The sequence below is a fragment of the Micrasema longulum genome, unplaced genomic scaffold (assembly GCF_059751315.1).
Source record: "Micrasema longulum isolate JH-2025_06_02 unplaced genomic scaffold, ASM5975131v1 h1tg000846l, whole genome shotgun sequence".
In the NCBI taxonomy this organism is placed as follows: Eukaryota; Metazoa; Arthropoda; class Insecta; order Trichoptera; family Brachycentridae; genus Micrasema; species Micrasema longulum.
Genome location: NW_028278038.1, coordinates 277,624 through 298,485, shown reverse-complemented (window position 1 = coordinate 298,485; position 20,862 = coordinate 277,624). Strand labels below are relative to the sequence as shown.

At 30.4% G+C, this 20,862-nt stretch overlaps 1 protein-coding gene across 1 annotated transcript in view; it reads left to right on the top strand.

Moving 5' to 3' along the window:
- Window positions 1-20,862, top strand: part of LOC148278668 (neurotrimin-like) — a 99,145-nt gene that overhangs the window by 16,164 nt on the left and 62,119 nt on the right. The window contains exon 2 of the mRNA XM_088231043.1: window positions 1,923-2,040. Within this exon, the coding sequence (XP_088087169.1) occupies window positions 1,923-2,040 (118 nt within the window). The remainder of the gene's footprint in view (window positions 1-1,922; window positions 2,041-20,862) is intronic.

The window sequence follows — 20,862 nt, the reverse complement described above, 5'->3', positions numbered from 1 at the left end:
CGTATTTTTGATTTGATTATTCATTAATAGATAATTCTTGATTCGTGTCTGATATATAAAATTCGATATTTGGGTCAGCTGGTAGAAACAAATTGATTATTTTAGGGCAAAATGATCTTGGTTTATTTTTTTTTGTTTGTTTCGGGCTACTTAATAATAATGAGTCTAAACTTAACAGTAGTCGACTGTATATATCAAGGTTACATTCCTCCCTCAAGAACATTCTTGTGTAGTTTTCACGGTATAACCAAAAGTGCTTATTTCAGGCTTCTTCTGCCTCTTATGACAACTGTCCTATGGGTATTAAGGCATTTTCAATTATTACTTCTAACCAAGTTTCATTGGTTTTGAGAAATAATGCTTCTTTTTATGTGATTAAGTCTATTTTTTTTTATTGGTGTTTTTAAGTACGCAAATCTTTGTTTTGAAGTGCGTAAATTATCTAATGTATCTAATGTATCCATTACTTGACAAAAGGTGATTTTCCAAATATGTATTTACTTTTTTCATCAAAATTAGGCAAATATTGCTGTTGTATTTCATCGTTAAGATATTTACGTCTCACTGTTTTTGTAACCGAGGTACCGAGTGTACCTAAAATAATAAAAAATCGCAGTTTATTACATTTTAAACAAAAGTAGTTTTTTTATGTCATCCTTACTCGACCATCCGCAGATATTCAAACTCAAATTTGAAGTAATTATTTAGCCTAATATATAAAATATACTACACAATAACAAACACTACGCAATAAGAGGTGATAATATAACAAAATGTCTTATAAACATGAAAATAAAAAAATAAAAATCATCACAAAACAACCTTTTTATGAAAATCTACAAATAATATAAAATAAAGTTAAAAATCATGTAAAAGTATAAAGAAATATAAATTATTATCGCATTTATTTGAATCTATTACAATAATTTTAAAAGTTGGGTGGACATCACAAAATGTATATTTGTTTAAACGTTTACACGGAGCGCTAAGAACAATGACGACTTGCACGCGAGACGACCAAGTTTCGACGAAGTTTACGACCGGCTGATTCTTAAAAATCAATGTTTGTGCAACGGATCAAGAAAGTGCATAATGATGATTAAAAAAAAATAAGGTTCGACACATCAAACCATATCTGTAAAGTTTTCACGATTTCCGTGGGTAGTGAATTTTCACAATTCCTTTGCATTGCTCGACTAAAACATACTGTATTACTAAACTCCAAATTTTTTTATGATAATTGCAAAATATTTACGTTCCATGTTTGACACAACAAAAATTATTTGAAATTCAAGTAAATTTTGAGACACCCTTTATATTCGTATAATGTAGTTAGCTGTTTTCAGTGTATAAATGATTTTATTATATTGGACGTCCCAGAAGTTTTGTTACTTAGCGTTTATCAAAATAAAGTATTCTCTTGCACATTATAAGGAGTTTATTATTAATCATGTTACTTTGATAACTCTTACAATAGTCGAAATATAAATAATATAAATGCAGACAACACTGATTGAATCTAGTCGTTTTAACGAAGGCGAATTGAATTAACGTTTGCGTTGAATGTCGTTAAGTGTTTCGTGTTGGTCAACCGGTACCAATGCTGAACGGAAAGAGACTGATTTACGTTTCCGTTTTACGGCAGTTGGTGACGTTTTGGTTTGGCGTGTTGGTGAGCCTGATACTTGTGCCTAAAACAATTATATATTTTTTTTGGTTACGATAAAACCAAGTGACTGATGAAAAGCTTAAATAGTTTGATGAAACTGAATACATAATTTTATTAATAATAATAAAAGCAATTATGTTTTTCATTCTACAGGAATTAATTAAGGCTTGAAAGGGTTAAAAAAGAACAAATACTGTTTTCTATTTTCACGGTCATTAACCCATTGTCTAAATAATTATTGTCATTGTTTCAGAAAATTCAGCAAGAGAGGTGGCCAGGGATGTTGCGCTGGGGGGGCGGGGGCGGGGTACTGTGCAGGGGGATGCCCACGCTTTCGCCCTTATATTTAATCATTCTCGTTATAAGCACAGGTAATTTCATAATAATGAGCCCATTTTCTAGATTAATTATTTACTAACTGTAAAATGATTCTAAGTGTCCGAATGGAATGAAAAATACGGTTCATGGCGTGAAAAATAATAAGACTCCTTGGCATGTCTCGACTTCGTTTTGTAAAGTCGTTCGTATTCCATACAAATAAATGTCCTGCGCTTAAGCTCATGTTGCATGGTTTAGAAAATAGTATCAAATCTTGCGCAAAATTTGTTTGACTTAAGGATAGCTCAAAAAAAGAGAAGTCAAATAAAATGCATATTTCAATCCCAATTTTAAAAAAAGAATATTAAATAAATCAACAATGGGCAACATTAGTTGAAAATGAGTAGGCCGTACGGTAGGATGTCAAAAAGAATCAATTAAAAAAAAAACTTTCTGTAACTTACTTGTTTTATCTATGGTTTGTTTGGTTTGTTTTTCATTTTGATTTTGGAGTAGGATTTTGGATTTGTAAAAATAATAACGATGCCACGTCACCATAGACTAGGAGCTTGTCCAGAAAGGGCGAATTAGCTGCGATTCTCTCGTGCGTAATACGCACGAGTGTTGCGTTGAGAAGGAGCGTACCAACGCGCGAGCATTTGGGGACGAAGTTGTAGAAAATATGAAGTTGAACGAAGCCCATTTGATATTTGCACTTGCTCTGGATTTCACGCGTCAACTCGACGCAACAAAAGGTCATCAAGCGCGGGTCGAGAGTCTGGCAAAGTGCACGCGATTTACGCGCGTATTTTGAATTCGCGCGATGCTTGTGGACGCGATGTATTGGCGCCTAGTATCTTGCTAACGCGCAAATGAACTTACGCGAAACGTTTCGCGGCGAGTTCGCCCTTTCGGATCGTCGTATTTTATTCCGTGATAGTTTGAGAACGGGGATTGATAAAAGCTATGTATCCCTATTCATCATGATGAAGGTTTGTTAAGGAATAAAGGAAAAAATGACAGTTAGTTACCTACGAATTGAAATGCAATAGACTCTGCACTTCAAAGATGTCTTTTAAATTATGCGACTTTGATTTAACGATAATTTTATAACCGATAACATTATTCTATTCTAATGATGTAATAACTTATATTTCCATATAAGTTATTAATTAAAAAAATACTTGGTACACTTCCACTTATTTATTTTGACCAATTAGCGCTTTCACCCTCTAATGGGCATATTCAGACGGGTATAAGAAATATAAGTTATTACATCATTACAATGGAATTCCATCGAGAATTGTAAATAAATACTTTAAATGAAATAATTATTCTATTCCATAAATTTGAAAACAAATGGTCGTTGGGTTTGGGTAGAGAAAAGTCAACAAAAAAATTTAAACTCGTTGATGAACAATAGTATAAATATTACAACTAGTTTAACAACAACACTAAAAGGTAGTGATTTTATTTATTTAATTTTATTGAACAAATTAACGGACCATGTCCAATTTAAACTTATCGTAAAATGAAAAACAATAATATTACAGTAACAAATAATAGAATCAATACAACAAAAAAAGGAAAGACAATTTAATACATTAAACAGGCATTATGGAATCCAGGTTAAATTTACAAATATACAGTCAATATATTAAAAATAATTTTTCAGTCTATTTGGAAAAAAAAAACTTAATTTACAATCAAAACAAATTAAATCTTGATTTTCATTTACAAATCTAATCATTCTGGGTAGAGGCGCATGGAAACCATAATTAGTCTTATGATGACCGAGGAACAGAATTTCATTATTTCTCAGTCTACGTGAAGGAACATTAATAGATATTTGTTGGAGAATAGTAGGTTCATCAAATAAACTATTAGGTATTTTAAACATGCAAATTAAATCAACATGAAATCGACGTTGTGAGAGACTGGATATATTCAAGAAAAGTTCCATGTCGGTATAGTTATAGTTATCTTTTGTGACTCCTAGTTTTTATGCAATTTGTCTTATAAATTTATGCCCAACTATTATATTATTATTTACAATTTATTATTATTTTTCAATGCATGTAAAAATATCTGCCTTAAAACAGGATATACCAACTAAGCAGACAAAACACATTTATGAGAAATTTATGGCAACAAAAATAAAGTAGATCATAGGAATAGTTATGGTTACTTTTGTGTAAGTATGATGTCACGTAAGTCTACATAGAATACAAGATTTTACATATTATCTCTCTAAAAAACCAAGAAGTTTTTTTCTATAACAGGCTTTATTAATACAAACACATTATTAAATTATGGGAAATAGACCGCAAACAGTTTATAAACAGTTTTAAAATACATGCTAATTTTTTTGTTTTTAAATGCACGTCTTTTATAAAATCTCGTATTTCGAACATCAATTTATTAATTTTTTTTAATTACGTTATTTATAGCTCGAAAATAATTAAATATTTTTTTTCGTTTTTTTTTTAAATTTTTTTTTATTCAAAATAAAATAGTGGTACTTATTGGTATTTTCAAAATTTAAAACAAGCATTATAATCAAACCACAAAAATATTTAAATAAAAAATAACTTAATTGCTATCATAATTTTAATATTGAGTCTGGTAAAGGAATGGTTATTTTACATAATCAAACGGGTGACAGCTCTACGAAAAACTGATTCCCAGAAGTCATTTTTTGGAAGTAATTCCTCCGAAAAGGGCGAAATTTCTCAAAAATGACAAAATATGTACCAACAGTGATTTGTTACATCGAAAATGCATTTTCATATAAGTGATATGTGAGTTATTTGGACTTGGATAAATTTGAAACTAAAAAGAGCTACGATAGAATCGATGCATATTTGGAGGACAAGACAGCGAGACATTAGATTGGCGATTATTGATTTTATTTAATTAGTTTTAGTTTTTTGATTTCCATTCGTTTGATAAGTTTAATTTACTGATTATTGAAATTTTTTTCAACAGAGAGAAAAAACATTTTTCAGAAGGGTATTTTTTTTTTTATTTTTTATTTTCTTTTATTCAGGAAACATACAGTACAGTTACAAAGTTTAATATTTTACACAATTGGACTTAATTCTAATGGACCAGTGAAGTTTCCATATTAAAAAGCAATTAAATCTAATGTTAATTATGAAAGTGTAAAAAAGAGAAGGAAAAAGAAAACATAAATGAAAGTTGTTTAAAAATTTAAATTTAAGTGAAAAAAATATATATTTTAAGGTTTGTAGTTTGTAGTGAGTATTTACAAATGGAAATAATATTAAAAATGAAGAAAACTTGTAAGAGTAATTAAGAATTAAGAATGGAAATTAAGAATGAAAAACATACTCAGATGTAAAAATAAAATAAAATAGTAATAACATTTTTTTTTAAAAAAGGAAAAACATAAACACATATTTATTTTAAGGGATTCAAAGAAACGATGAGAAGAATCTTTATGTGAAATATGAGACAGTAAATTTAAATTTAGGTCAATTTAAAAAACATCTTCAAAATTAATGAATGGAAGTATGGGCATTTACAGGACCTAACCTGTCATTGGCTGGTTTAAGTGCCCACTTTACACACTGTGTAATATTCACCATTCTGCCCATGTTTGAACATTCACATTTCCTCAATTCTTCCATCTGTTGACTTTTGTGAAGTAAAAGAGCTGAAACCTTACTTCATTAAAATCAACAGATGGAAGAGTTGCGAAAATGTGGATGTTCAAACATGGGCAGAATGGTGAATGTTACACAGTGTGTAAAGTGGCCACTTAAACCAGCCAACGACAGGTCATAAGCCCTGTAAATGCCTAGACTTACATATTCCCTTTTTTTAAATGTTTTCCTTCTCTGTTGAAATAAATTTAAATATGCATAACTCCCTAGGGAGGAAATCCAGCCAGTCTGCAAGCATTTGTATATACTCGAACATTGTACTAATTACTGATTTATATTTTAATTATTTATATTTTATTGATTTATATTTTATAGGTATAAAGGGTTAGGACAAAGGGTGTATGTAACATGACGTTACGACACCGTTTACGAAGGAGTTTCACATTGATCATTTAATGCCACAATATTTTTAATTCGGGTAACTCTGCGTTCTTTGAAAAAATACTCAATTGGATAAAGGAAGTAGAATGTAGGAAAATAACCTACTTAGTACTGAAAATTCCCCACTACACTCTTGTCAGATACTTGTAAAATTTCAAAGTGGGTTAAACCCCTCAAACTAGAGTCAAATGGCTTGAAAAGCGATTACGACGAACTATTCTGTCTCGAGTTCTAACTTGTTGTGAGCAAGATCTCCGAGGAAAGGTAAAATGAAGGATATTGGATTGAGTAAAGAAAATGTCATATAAGTTACTTAAAATAAAACTTAAAGCAAAACTTTTCGTGCAAGATAAAAACAAATGACATAACTAATCGTATTTCAATATTAAAAAATATTACTTATTTTAAAATACTACAAATAGTTTTAATGTTTAAAAATGTGACTAATCGTCTTATTGCTTTGTGTCCAAGTGAATGAAGAATACAGTTTTGTGTGTAAAACAGAACCAGACTCCTTGGAAGAGTATTTTTAATTCGATGAAAAGGATGTTGAGTAGGAATAAGTGACCTGTGTAGTGGTTGGCGCGTTCGCCTACCATTTTTAAGGTTTTAGGTTTGATTCCTGGCAGAATGAACGTGAAATATCGATTTTTCAGGACGTATAAGCTTTAATTTTTCATTGTTTTTGGACTGGCACCTGAAGCGTACAACGTAACAAAAATGATCTAAGTACACCATAGTTGGAGTATCTAATAGAGTGCTGATATTATTATGATTAAGATGATCGTGAAAAAAAAATCAGCCGCTGTTTATTTTTCAGGAAGAGGGATCAAAAATAGTAATGTTTCAATTATTGTAATTAAATGGGCTCAAAGCTTGCGTTTGGCATGCTTATCAATGGAAAAATATGAAGTAAAATCCAATTTCGCATCATTTGTTAGCGATAAGGGTCTAAAATTAGGAAAAAAATACAAAAAATGCTGATTTAATTTTTTTAAACATAACACACAAATATATCGGTACATTTATATATTTAATATCATCTAAGTTTTGTCTAAAATGTCGAAATTAGAGCAGAATGCAAGGCTGAGTTAAGCATTATCGACAAAATTAAGAAAGGTCTTTTGCGATGGTTCGGTCATGTGGAGCGAATGAATGATGAAAGAACGGCTAAAAAGATTTATGATGCGAATGTGTCTGGTTGTAGAAGTCGAGGAAGGCCGAGAAAGACATGGCATGATCAAGTACAACAAATTCTTGAAAGTGGTCATGTGAAAAGTCGGAATAATCGACGTGCGTGCATGAGAAGATGTATGAATGTGAAGGAAGCAAAGGAAGTGTGCCAGGACAGAGTGGTGTGGCGTTCTATCCTCTCTGCCTACCCCTCTGGGGAAATGGCGTGATGGTTAGTTAGTTAGTTAGTTAGTCTAAGTTTTTCGTTTAAGTTGTCCGGTGACATATAAAGTTATCTTGAGTATACGCAAAAGGCAATTTTTTTTTATTCGTTTATTCTTGTCATAAATCCAAATTGTAAAGAAAATATATTTTGGACAATTATTTTTTTTAATATCGCAAAATCTTAGTTTGGATTGGAAATAATTTAAATCTTGGTGAGGTTTATTTGAAGCGCAATGAACAATATTTTTTCTATGACAAAACGGTCGCGTTCAAACAATTCCAGCAACGGCGTGTTTTTCTGACATTTAATAACCCCTGCAATCCCATCTGCTCTGTGACCCATTTAATTTTCAGAAATAAGTGTGTTAATGATACCTGAGGCAGGTGAGAATTGTTACTAATATTACCATCTCCACGTACCGTGAGCCGTTTACGCGACGTAAATATTTTACGAAGGAGTGGCGTAATGTTTAACAATGCTTAGCGCGTTTAATTTTACGCGGGACCCAAAGGGTTCATGACAGAGAAACGACTTAGGTACTGTTAGCATGTTTCATTTTTATTTTTTGTATAAATTACATGTCCTTTTAAAAGAGATAGACATCAGTAAGAACTTGAATCGTTTATTTATTTTTTGGAAAACATTTATAAACATAAACTATTTATATACTATATTCATAATTATTTTTATTTTGTTTATTTTTATTTTTATTTGGGAAATCAACAGTTCTACATACATATTTTTAGTAAACGAACAGATATAGTGTATCAACTCAGAACTAATAACAGATTTCCACAAAGTATACAAAGTTAGTAAAGAAAATATATTACATATCAAATAAATACATACAATTTATGCAAATAAAAATGTTATTTTCATGTACTCAAGAATCAAAGATTTTTAAAATATTTATTTTAAGAACATTAAGTTACTGTAAATGGGGCGGGATAAGGACAAGAATGCTTGAAGAGAGGATAAGGAGGGGAGGGGAGATGTACATTTTGATTATTATAATGTCTACAAAGTTACAAAATACATTTTTAGTGTAAATTTTAAATCTGACAGAGTGATGTTTGTGTAATCTATATTTTTAAATTTTGTATTGTACATTGAAAAAGTCCTACGAAAAAAAGCATTTTTAACAAACGATGTTTTACTTATTGGTACATGAAACAGGTGATACCGTCTACAAATCCTGGCTGGCACATGTATTGTTATTAAACCAAGCAGCTCTGTACAGTCAACCATTCCTGTCATAATTTTGTAAAGCAGTAGTTGGTCCGCACACACTCTGCAGTATTGTAGAGAAATGATTCCATGGAAGGTGGAGGCAGTGAGAGTAGATACATAAGAAATACTGGTTTTGTATTTAAGGTACTTTATAATTTTTTTTTGAATATTTTCTATTCTACTTATATACATGGCATACTGGAGATTTCATATCTGAGAGGCGTATTCCAAACGGCTTCTGACAAATGTATAATATAATGAAACTAGGGCCTATAAGTACTCACAATTTAAATTGCTATTGAGAAATGGATAGTGGAGGTGGGTTGCGCACGGATCGATGAGTGTATCAAGCCAAATAGGTAAAATGTGTGTACTGTTTATGAAATTTGAATGTTTTTTATTATTTTTTTTGTTTATATTGTTTTTTTTATTAATGGTAATTAGGTTAATTAGATTAATTACGTTTTTTATTATTATTATTATGATAACTTTGTTAAACAACTAATTTAAGGCATGTGCCACATTTTGTAAAATGTTTCTCTTGGCACGGGACACCTCAGTGAGGGAACATTTTTCTCTATGAAAAAAAGAATACAAACAATGTGAAACTTTAAATAAATAAATTAGATAAATATACATATAAGGGGGGGCATATTGCCTTAAGGCAATTTCTTCCTGCCAACCCAAACGTTCAGTTTGAGAAAATTACAAGTAAATGGACATTTTCTTTCTTTTCATTTCTTTTCTGCAACTAATGGTTCATAAGGCACTGTTTTAGTACACCAATCGCAGCGTATCTTGATCATTTTTCTTATATGAAGGTATGATGATCAGTCAATATTCAAGCGAAAAAACACCTTATAAAATAAATATTTCATGTCAACCATATAGGAAATCAAACCCGAAATCTCTTGCATGGCAGGCAAACGCGCTGACTACTACACCACGAGGCCGACTTGAATATACTCTAGGTAATTGATTTATTCATTCAAAATAACACTCGTTTACATATAAATTAACTTATTAAGCCTTTTTAGGCTGTACCCGGGATATACAAAATCTTATGATTTTACCCAAAATCTTTATGAACTATTACAACTGTCACCAAAATTCTCTTGAAAGGTCCAAAAAAATTTTTTACGGTAAATAAATTTGAAACTTAGAATCAGTCATGAACTTTTAAATTACGATTTTGTACTAAAGACATTAAGTTTGTTAAAACTTAACGATAGAAGAAAAATTATAGACCTTTTAAATTTATTCAAAATTGTAAATTCAATATGGGATTGCCCTGATCTTTTATCTGTCGTCAACTTCAGGGTGCCTGGAAGAATGACTAGACAGGTGTCACCGTTTTGTAGCAATAATTCACGGACAGTGTATACTTGTAATGCCGTATTAAATAGACTTCATGAACTCGGCAATAGTTATTCCCAAGTATCTGATATATTTAGTGTAGGGTATTGTTCCTATAGAACAAACCTTTTGAACTTTTTCAAAGATGGTGAATGGTAATTATATTTATTTATTCATGCATTTCTTATACAATTTTTTGTTCACTTTGCCTAGCTGTGTGAAACAGTACTTATGATATCCTTGTTGTTTTACTGTAGAATGTTTTATTATTTAAAATTTCTACTGAATATGCTGTATAATTTTTACGCTAATTTTTTAAATATAAATATTGTATAATTTTTGGTTTAACTTTTTTTTATAAATCTTGGGTAGGTATAAGGTTTTTCGTGTTAAAAAAAAAAAAAATTGCCAAATATGTTAATATTATTAATGTTTGTAACAGTCAGATTTGCCGTTTATGTTTATAACCAAAAAATAAATAAATTTAAACAAAAATGAACTAAAAATCTTCACTTTACTATAAAAAAGGAGAGGGGATGGTGATATACGTTTACGTCTCTAAACAAGTAGACAGAAAATTTGGTAAGTGTTATGTACAAACATTTGCGAACATTAATTACAAATTTTAACCGCAACGTTTAAGCTTTTAATTATTTTAAAAATTATCTCCTATAGTTATTATAAAATTTGTATTCTCTTTTCAAATAACACCTCGAAAATGCACTGTCGTATATCTAAACTTGGCTATTTTGAGTTATGAATACTGTTTAACCACATTTTTTCCTTTTAAGGAGAACACTTACGTATCTTTATGTTTTTTTATCGAGATACATGAAGTATATCACAAATTCAGTATTTTTTTTAATCACTTAAGTCAAATGTTGAAAAAAAACACAGTGTTTTTTCTCATATTTTAACACAAATGAGAAATCGCCATAAATATACTGGGCATTATTAAGTCAATACATGTATACATTAAGTTAAAAACATTTATAATTTTTTTAAAGTTTGTTGCTCTTCAGCAAACCGGCAAACTTTGACAAAACACATTGTACTCTTGGGTGCAAAATCTGAAAGAGCTTTATTTTAATTTGAGATAAATTACTGCCCAATTTCAAACATATTTATCTGTAAATGTCATTCCAAGGAAGAGATTTAAAAAATAAGTATATTTGCTGTGTACGTATAACACTCTTTTATGTAAATTGTTTAGTCAGAATCAAGTTTATCATCCTTCATATTTTATCACAAAATTGATTGCCCATTAAAATTACTCTTTGGCATGTGTTGATATGCAGAACTCAACATAATAGAGTCGTATAATAAATACTTGAGGCAAATACATGACAATATTCATTTATCTAAAATTATTTTTCCTAAGACTTACCGCTGACATTTATTCCGATTGAGCAGTTCTCAAACTCATAAACTTCCTTATCTTTAGAGAAAAGCATAGCTCAATATTAATATAAACATGCGAACAACAATTGCCTCGAATTGTGTATACTAATAACCACCCGGAGAAACGAGTTTTATTTTTATTGCCTGTTTTATCGCTTAAATAATTAAAAGTGTTATGATTATTTCATTTTGATGAAATTGCTTTTATGATCGGAGTTGAATTATCCCGGTGAAACAGGCGTGCTTAAAAAACACATTTGCTTTCTAAAAAAACAAAAAAAAGAATAACATTGAAATATTTTAAAAAAACATTGTTTTTAAGTAATTGTTATTTTGGCTTCGTGGATGTTGTAGTTAGCGCGTTTGCCTTAAAAAAAGTATTTGGTTGGATTCCCGTCACGGTGAACACGCATTATTTATTAAAAAGTGTGTTCGTTCTCTACTCACTGATCATCATACCTTCATGTAAAAAAATAAATAATAATGATACCCTGGGATTGGTGTATCAATGCAGTGCTCTATGCACTACAAGGTGAGAAAATAAATACAGATGATTATATTATTTAATCAAAAACTGACCAGTTTCGACCAGTTGTAGTTTGTTTATGTAAACGTATAAAGTGAAGTTGAAATTAGATTATTTTCTGTTGTTGTAAAATAAGACAGGGTGGGCAAACTATTGAAAATATCTTTTTTTTTTGTTGTCTAATTTTAAAAACCTTAACCTAATTGTAAAACCTTTATCCCAGTTTCAATGTTAACTTAAAAAAATATGTACAATATCCCTTTCTTGAACGTCTTTTATGAACGTCTTGAGTTTGAGTATTTAATGTAGATGTTATTTGAAATAAATGAGTTGAATAGAAATTGTAAATATTTTCTATCAGACGTCTTGCGATTTTGAAAAAATGATACCCTCTCTTTTTTCATGCTAATAATCCTCCGTTAAAGAGGCTAAGCTGATCATTTCTTTCGAAATTGTTAAAATTGTTTTTTTTTGTTTAACTTTATCAAATAAAAAAAAAAAACATTATGCTTTGTTACATAACTTATAATTTTGATTAAATCATAAATAAAAAAATCACTTGTTACGTTTTGCGTTATTTATTTTGATAAACGAACTCTTTTGCCTTTTAATTGAAAAATAACCAAAGATTACTTTATTGATGATTTCATCACAATTATTTACCATAGAGTTTTTTCAGAAAATATTGATGAAAATGACCAATCAATTCAGATTCAATTTTTTATTGATTTTTTTCAAATTAACTATATTCACTCTTTTCATATATAATGGTTGCAAAAACTGTATTTACTTTTACCAAATTCAGTTTCAAAAGTTAATGTACATTGAATATAATTTTTGTACATTAAATAACATTGTTTAAGACTAAAATCAACAGATGGAACAATTGAAGAAATCTGGATCTTCAAACATGGGCAAAATGGTAAATTGTAAACCGGCCAACGACAGGTTATAAGCCACGTAGAGATCCATGTTTCCGTCTCCAAAATGTTCTCCATTTCTGTTGAATATAGTAAGGTAAGGTATTATTTTTTTTTTTTAAAGAAATATTTGCGTTCTTATGATTTACCAAAATATTTAATTTTAAGGACCATTTTCAACGAATTGTAAATAACTCACTATTAGAAAATGAAATCAAGTTGGGGTAGAGTGGGATTCAAACCACAGACCTTTGGTCCGTGAGTCCAAGACACAGGACCACAACCCGATTCATTAACATAAAAATCAGATAAAAAGCAGTCAAATCAAATAGTTGATTTAAAAATTTGTTTTGATTACCTTGTCTACTGTTTATCGACTAAATTCATACAGTTTTAACAGAATTAATGACTTGCAAAATCGTCCATTTCATTCAAACGTATGAATTCAAAGTCGCTCGCGTACTGTGTCTTAATTTTTATAGTCAGTAGCACCCTATAATTCTGTTCCCGGCAAATACTATTACTCTGGGAGGGTAAAGTCTGTTTTATAATGATCAAGCTTCGTGCTACTTTATTTTGAAACATAGATGTTGTAAGAATATATATCAATTCATTGTTCTCAATTTGTTGCAACAGAAGAAAAACATTTTTGAGAAAGGAAAATGGAAGTCAAGGCATTTACAGGGGCTAATGACCTGTCGTTGGCTGATTAGGTGGCCACTACACACAAAGCAGAGCAGCCCACCTGCAAACATTTCGACAGACTAAAACATTTCTGTTCAAATCACTATTATTCTATTTTTATTACAAATATCAGCACGTAAGTGTTCATTGTAACACTTAGATGTCTTCATGTTTTTAGGTGATTGATTCTGTCGGCTTACAATTCACTTTTTTTTAACATTATTACTATTATTTCCTAGCCGCCCTTAATCTACGTTCTACCTTCTATATATATATATGGATAAATATAATCATTATCTCGTCATCCAATTGTTCAAAACAACTAAACAAAATTTATGATTTTTTTTCTTATCTTATTTGTATTCAATTTGGATTAGCGTCTGATTTCATTTTATCACCGTCATACATCGATTTCCCACATCAATTACAGCAAAGAACTTAACAACTGTTTTGAGACGGTATAATCAACTATTTGAGGTATCTGAAACTATTTTTAACTAAAAAATACTACCATATATGTATGTGCATATATACTTTTAAAATATGTGTATTTTTTATTCGACATCAACTCTCTTACAAAATGTTGGCAAAAAAAACATAAATCTAACATTGGCTCTTTTAGACCCAAGACGCAGAGTTTACGACGCGTTTCTGTATGTTAGCAGTTCTTATTCATATAAAACGGACTTTAGTGGTAGTCCCGGCTACCTCTACATAGGGTGAATAAATAACAGGGCTGACTATAGGAGTTGAATAATTCAAGCTTTTATGATTTACTAGTCTGAACACACGCCGCTGTATAATTATGTTTCGGTATAAAAAATCCACCCGCAAAATTTAGTTTTCACGAAAAATCCCTTTTACCTTGAAAGAGTTATGGCTATATTATTTTCACACAACGCGGACCATTTGTTCACATTTGGCTTTAAGCAGTAATACATTTCGATTACGTCAGAAACGGTTTTTAAATTTTGTTTAACTCTGTATCAACGGCGGCGCGGGCGCAAAGAAAAAGACTAAATCACTTTGGTGAATTTCTCAGGAGATAAATGTATTTTTATTTAAAACATTCAAGTTTGTCGGTGAAAACTGTTGTTGGAAGTTCAACTTTATTTACTATGGATAAACAAGTAGAGTTGAATCCAAAAATTTGGAATGACAAGTGACCGGTTTTACCGCTTTCGCGATATCTTCGAGGCTTAATTATGTAACAGTAATTGGACAGGTTCTTTTTTATAATTCAAATGTCAAAAATTTAAGACAGATTATTTTTTGTTCCTGAGAATTTGTAGCCAGAACGTAAAATATTGAACACATGTTAGCAGATTGTGTAAATTAGATATATTGTAATATTTTATTTTATTTTCTTCTTTTCTTTTTTTCTTCCTTTCTATTATTATTTTTTACTTTTTTTATTTTATTTGTCCACTTTCGGTCTTAAAAAGAACATGTGGACTCAATCAGATGCCTCCAGGGGACCTTGTTGCTTGCTAGTACTCTCGCCTGCTCGTATGTCAATCCCGTGACCCTAAGTTGCGATGAATAAGCCAAGAGATCATCATCACCGTCTTTCTAGGACGGCTGAATCCCACAAGTGTGATGAAGACACAATTCGGGTGAAGGTTCTCCTGAGGCGTCCGCAGCATGAGCCCAAACCAGGTCCACTGCCAAACTCTTACAACGCTCGTTATAAGATACTGTTGCGTGTATTCCCGAACTTCAATGTTACTCATGAAATCGAAACCTTATGCCTAATTCAAGAATTGACTCTCAAAACTTAGAAGTTTGGTGTTTTGAGTTTAAGTAAGCACCTAAGCATTTGCACCTATATAGAAAAACTGGTATTATAGAATAGTCAAATAATCGGCATTTTGTTTTGACCGGGCTAAAGTTCTAGACAGTGAACATCGTGTTAAAAGTTTCTGTGGCAATTTTTAGGCTGGTTGAGAGCTACTTGTGCAGGCTACCGTGCTCAGTTATGTGAACTCATTAGTTTTAAAGGTTGCCAATTTTCTAGATTTTTTGCCCAATTTTATAGACAAGACAGGATTTGTTACACATCGTTGGAATATTATTTGTTTTGATATTAAGATCCAAACGAGCGGAGCTTTCATGCAGTTTGTCAACAATTTCCTGAATTGATAGTCCAGCAGATAATTCAAGAAGAACCACACCGTCTGTGTATTTAAAGTTACACAACTTTAGAGGAGAGTTGACTTCTATGCCTTAGTCAAATATATACAAATATACATATAAATTTGGATAATTTATATAGCGCCATATTTGCGAAAATCACCTCAAAGGCGCTGTACAGTAAATAAATATTCCAGCGCGTCTTGCAGCTACAGAGCGCATGGACAAAAATAAATCCAGCCGATATTTTTTTTTTTATTTGACAATGAAGTTAAGAGTTTTAGTGATATATTTTAAAATGAAATAAAAAACAAATTTATAAAAATAGAAGTAAGAGTATAACAAGTCTTGCAACTACTGAGACATTTACCAAATTTAGATATTTGATAGTTGATAACATTTACCTATTGAAGCTAGATTACTAATCGTCTTGTAGCTACAAAGTGCATGGAAGAGAGAAATTCTAGCAAATTAAAATTATTAATAAGTCTACAAAATGAACATCGAACATAATAATATATTTTTTAAATGTTCATTCTTAAAAGTGATTATGATATATAGGAGCTAGATGACAACACGTCTTGCAGCTGCAGAGCGCATGGACAGTAAGAAATCTAGCCTCTATTTCCATTTTTTTCACAATGAAGTTAAGAGTTTTGGTGATATTTTAAAAAATGAAAAAAAAAAACAAATTTATAAAAATAAAAGTCAGATTACAGCACATCTTGCAGCTACTGAGCGTTTGGACGGTTGGAATTCTAGACCCCATTTACTGTGAGATGGTACTGATTTGTTAAAGATAAAATGCATAAGTGTGTTAATTTGTTTAAATGGAGATAGAAAACAATTAGACATACTCAAAACATTGTTGATTTTCATCAATGTGATTTATGACGGAGCGAGTAGAGAATAACTCTGCCTCGCTCCAGTAAGAAATATTTGGTATCAGTTTATTTTGAAGCATTGATAAAAAAAAGCTGTTTTCTGAATCCAGTCTTAATATTAAATTTATTTTAATAATTTTACAAGAAGTTATTATTATTAATTATTTTATTTACAAAAAAACATATTTGCGTTCTTATGATTTACCCAAATATTTCAATTTTGGGACCATTTATAATGAGTGGTAAAAAAACTCACTAATTGAAAATGTGAATCAAATTAAAGTATAGCGGGGTTTGATCCTAATCTTTGAGTTTGCAGAACCCCCGACGGGACTACAACTCGGTATATGATATAAATAATAAACACAACTTAAGTTATTCACGTTGACGCCAATATTATATTAATGTGCCAAAATTTAATACTTAGCATATTGAAAAAAGTTATTTTTATCAGGGAATTTTTTTTTTATCAATTTTCCAGACGAAATAAAAATTAGCAATGTCGTTTCTAAATTTAAACTAAACCTTAAAATATTTGTTTATCAACCTCTTTAATTAAATGTTGCTTTTACTTTATTTATTTTAAAATTAAAGAAATATGTTTTTTCTTTTTGGAAATGTTTTTTCTACAGTACTTGAAGTTTTTTTGTTAAGTAACTTGAAAACCTTATTTTATAATTTTTTCACCATGTTGTATCATGTATGTGGATAGATGTGTATGTGCGTGTGAGTGAGTGTGCGTGTGCGTACATACATGCGTGTGCACGCTTGCTCATTTGCATGCATATGTATATGAACTTATTTATAAAAAAAAGTTTTGTACACGTTGATTTATTTTTTTAAAATATATGTGTATTTTGTACTTAAATTATTGATATTGCACAAGCACAAGCACAAGAGGTTGCTTCTTTTTTGGTGTGGTATTTTGTTTTGTTTTTTTGTTCCTGTACTTCTGCTTTATTATGTTTTTCTTTTTGTTAACATGTAGTAACTTTATATTTTATTAAATAAAATAAAATACTCAATAAAAAAATGTCAATAAATATTTAATTATAATTTTAGTTGATTCAACAAGGAATATTTATAATAAAAACGTAGTCAATCATAACGAGTACATTGTTATATAAGTAATCAATAAAAAATAAATTCATTCTTAAGTTATTTCAGTTTGGCGTGTTAATTAGTGTAGGTACCATAACAAATTCTACCAATTTTTTCAAAGAAAATGAATTTTCTTCCCCTATATATTTCAAATTCCATTATTTGTTTGCATTACACTTTGTAGTCGCGTGACAACATTTAGCTCGAGTGCTTTTCTTACGTACAGTTTTGAATAATTTACTTTTTTGATAAGACCTGCGTAGTTAGGGGCGGAATTTATGCGGGAAGAATATAATTAATTGGTCCTATTAAAGCGACTTTTACAAGTTACAGGCACAAACTGTTGCATTGTTTAATAAAGCATTAAAGAGCTGGCAATTTATATCGTGACAACCGAAGAAAGCACAATAATAATATAATCATCATCATTATTCCATGTCCGCTCCCTAGTAGGAGCATATGGTTTTTTTTTATTGTTTTTTACAATATACATAAGAGGTAAAACAGAGTTAAAAAAAAATAAAGGACAATTACATAGCAATGAAATACATATTAACAGTAAAAACAGTAAACGAAAAATCTCACAAAGGCATGGCCTGTTCGTGGGTATTCAAGAAATGATTATAAATATTTTTTCCTACAATAAATGAGCAGGTATAATATTTTTGTGTCATATCTTCTTTTTGTGGTGCCTTGTTAGGTTCTCCTGACGTTGGCGATCACTATAGAGAAAGCATCTCGGTCCTGCGCTACTCCGCAGCCAGGACAACTGCTTATATCCTCGCCAAAGAGATTCCTGGGAAAAGATTACCGGAGTGGTTTCCCGTTGCCTCCTCTGGTGGATTTTTCTCTTTGGGTTACCTTCTCCTAGCTGGTTGTTTATTATTAGAAAGAGAAAAGAAAATACTCTGGAAAAGATTACAAGGTATTTTTTTATTTTATAGTATCCACAAAGAGCCTCCATGAATCTCAATTGGCTGACAACTTCTTCGCGTCCTCCTAAGTCAGGTTCTCGTCCCTAAGTTTTGTCATAAACTGCAGACAAATAGTCAACAGTAGACGTCCTGGATGTCAAGAACCTAATACTTTGTAAAGTAGACAAGCGTGCCTAAGGCTTTCAGGAAGCATCCGTAGTATATGGCTTAGCCAACCATATCGCCTCCGCTTGACGACGGTTTTAACCGGAGTTTGTCCGTTCTCTTATATGCTTCATGAAGGTCCATGAAGAAGTGTAGAAATTGAAAAAATAATATTTTCAGGCGATGCCTAGTATGTAGGTGAAATAATTCAATTAGATGAATCTCACCAGCATAAATAAAAGTTTTAGCTAAAGAGCTTTGCAAGTTAAAGAACTTCACAAACATCAACAGATGGAAGAATTGAAGGAATATAGATGTTCAAATATAGGCAGAATGGTCAATGTTACACAGTGTGAAAAGTGGCCACTTAAACTAGCCAATGACAGGTCATAAACCCTGTAAATGCCTAGACTTCCATATTCCCTTCTCAGAAATTTTTTTCCCTCTCTGTTGAAATAAATTTAAATCAAAATATTTGTATTATTTACTTATTGATCCCCCTTATCTACTTAAAGGCTTCCATTCCGTGTGCCATCTAGACTGACCAGACAAAATTTTCTGTTTTACACAGACAACGAGTCAACGAACTATTCAAAACATAAACAATTCTGTTTGATTGTAATTTTTTAAGAAATATTATTTTATTCTTTGTCAAAGGCGTAATCCGTCAAAATAAATAAATATCTAAGTATGCCAAAAGTATAACTACAGGTTTACCGAGGCTGATAATTTTCATGACAGTGAACGTAAATTTAAGTAAAATGTAGGAATGTTGATAGAAGCAGACAAATCGTATTATTTTTTACATATTTTTTATTTCTTACCTTTTACATTTATTATATTCAACATAATTTTAATTGTCTTCAGTAAAAAAACATTTTTTTGTTTGTGCCTGGGTGTTCTACGCTAATATACAAAGAAATCAAGTATATTTTGTACACTTTGTTTGTTATTTATAACAAATAAAATAAAATTAATAAATTATTTTGTTTTACAGTAATAACTGAATCAATAAAATAATCGTTTCATTTATTTTTATTTGTTATACGCGACAGTTTTTCATCAAACTAATGGTTATGTAGCGTGCAAGGAGTAGCTGCGATAAATCCCTTATTCTTATCATGCACTGCATACAATTTATTCTGAACCGACATGTGACATGAAGAGTGAAGGATTAAATATAATACACATATTCTTCCGTCATGAGCAAAAATACAGTTTTTTGTTAAAAACCATATATTGAGTTAAAAATGAGGTGTTGTACAAGCAATTTGAAACCATTTGGTATATAGTAATGAGCAGTAAAAAAATGTTTTAGTTCGAAAAACGATATAATGTTTTTCACAGTTTTTAATTTATTTTGGCAATAACACAATATCTAGAGATCCATCAACAAAAACTCTATGACATACACAGGTTTTATGCATTCTATACATTTGACATGCTTTGTTTTTGCTTGTGATTATTAACAAAAAAAAAATTTAATTTGAAGTTGATAAATTCTAAAAAGTTTCATGTCTCAAAATATGCCTTTAGCAAATAACTGCCTTTTAGCTATAAATGACAGTTTTGTTCAATTTCGTTTGACACTCTCATTCTTATCAATTCTACATGCCTTAGATTTGCACTCTTGCCTCATTTCATCATTTGAAATCCTGTCATACACTTTTCTTTGTGTGTTCACGATATGTTAAACAGAAGGATATTTAATGAATAAAAACAGATTCGTTGTTCATCCTTGAAGTTGCCATGAAATATTTGTTTCAAAGGTTTTCATCTTACTTTTCTGTCACAAATAATCGAGACACGCTGCATTTGATTAAAAAATACAGCATTCTCTTTACCATTGGGTATGAATAAGGGTATAATGATGACATAAGTACGTTGTGTATTGCTAAGAATTCTACCTATTCTCGTTTTTTTGAAGACGGAATGTGAATGAAACGAAAATATTATTCATTATTTAAACTATTTTTCAATATATAAATATAAACTTCAATTAATATATTATTAGTAAATCACAGAAATGCAAATACGTATTTAGACAAAACTTATATACTTTTGATGTCTAAATTTTTGATGTGATAACTGG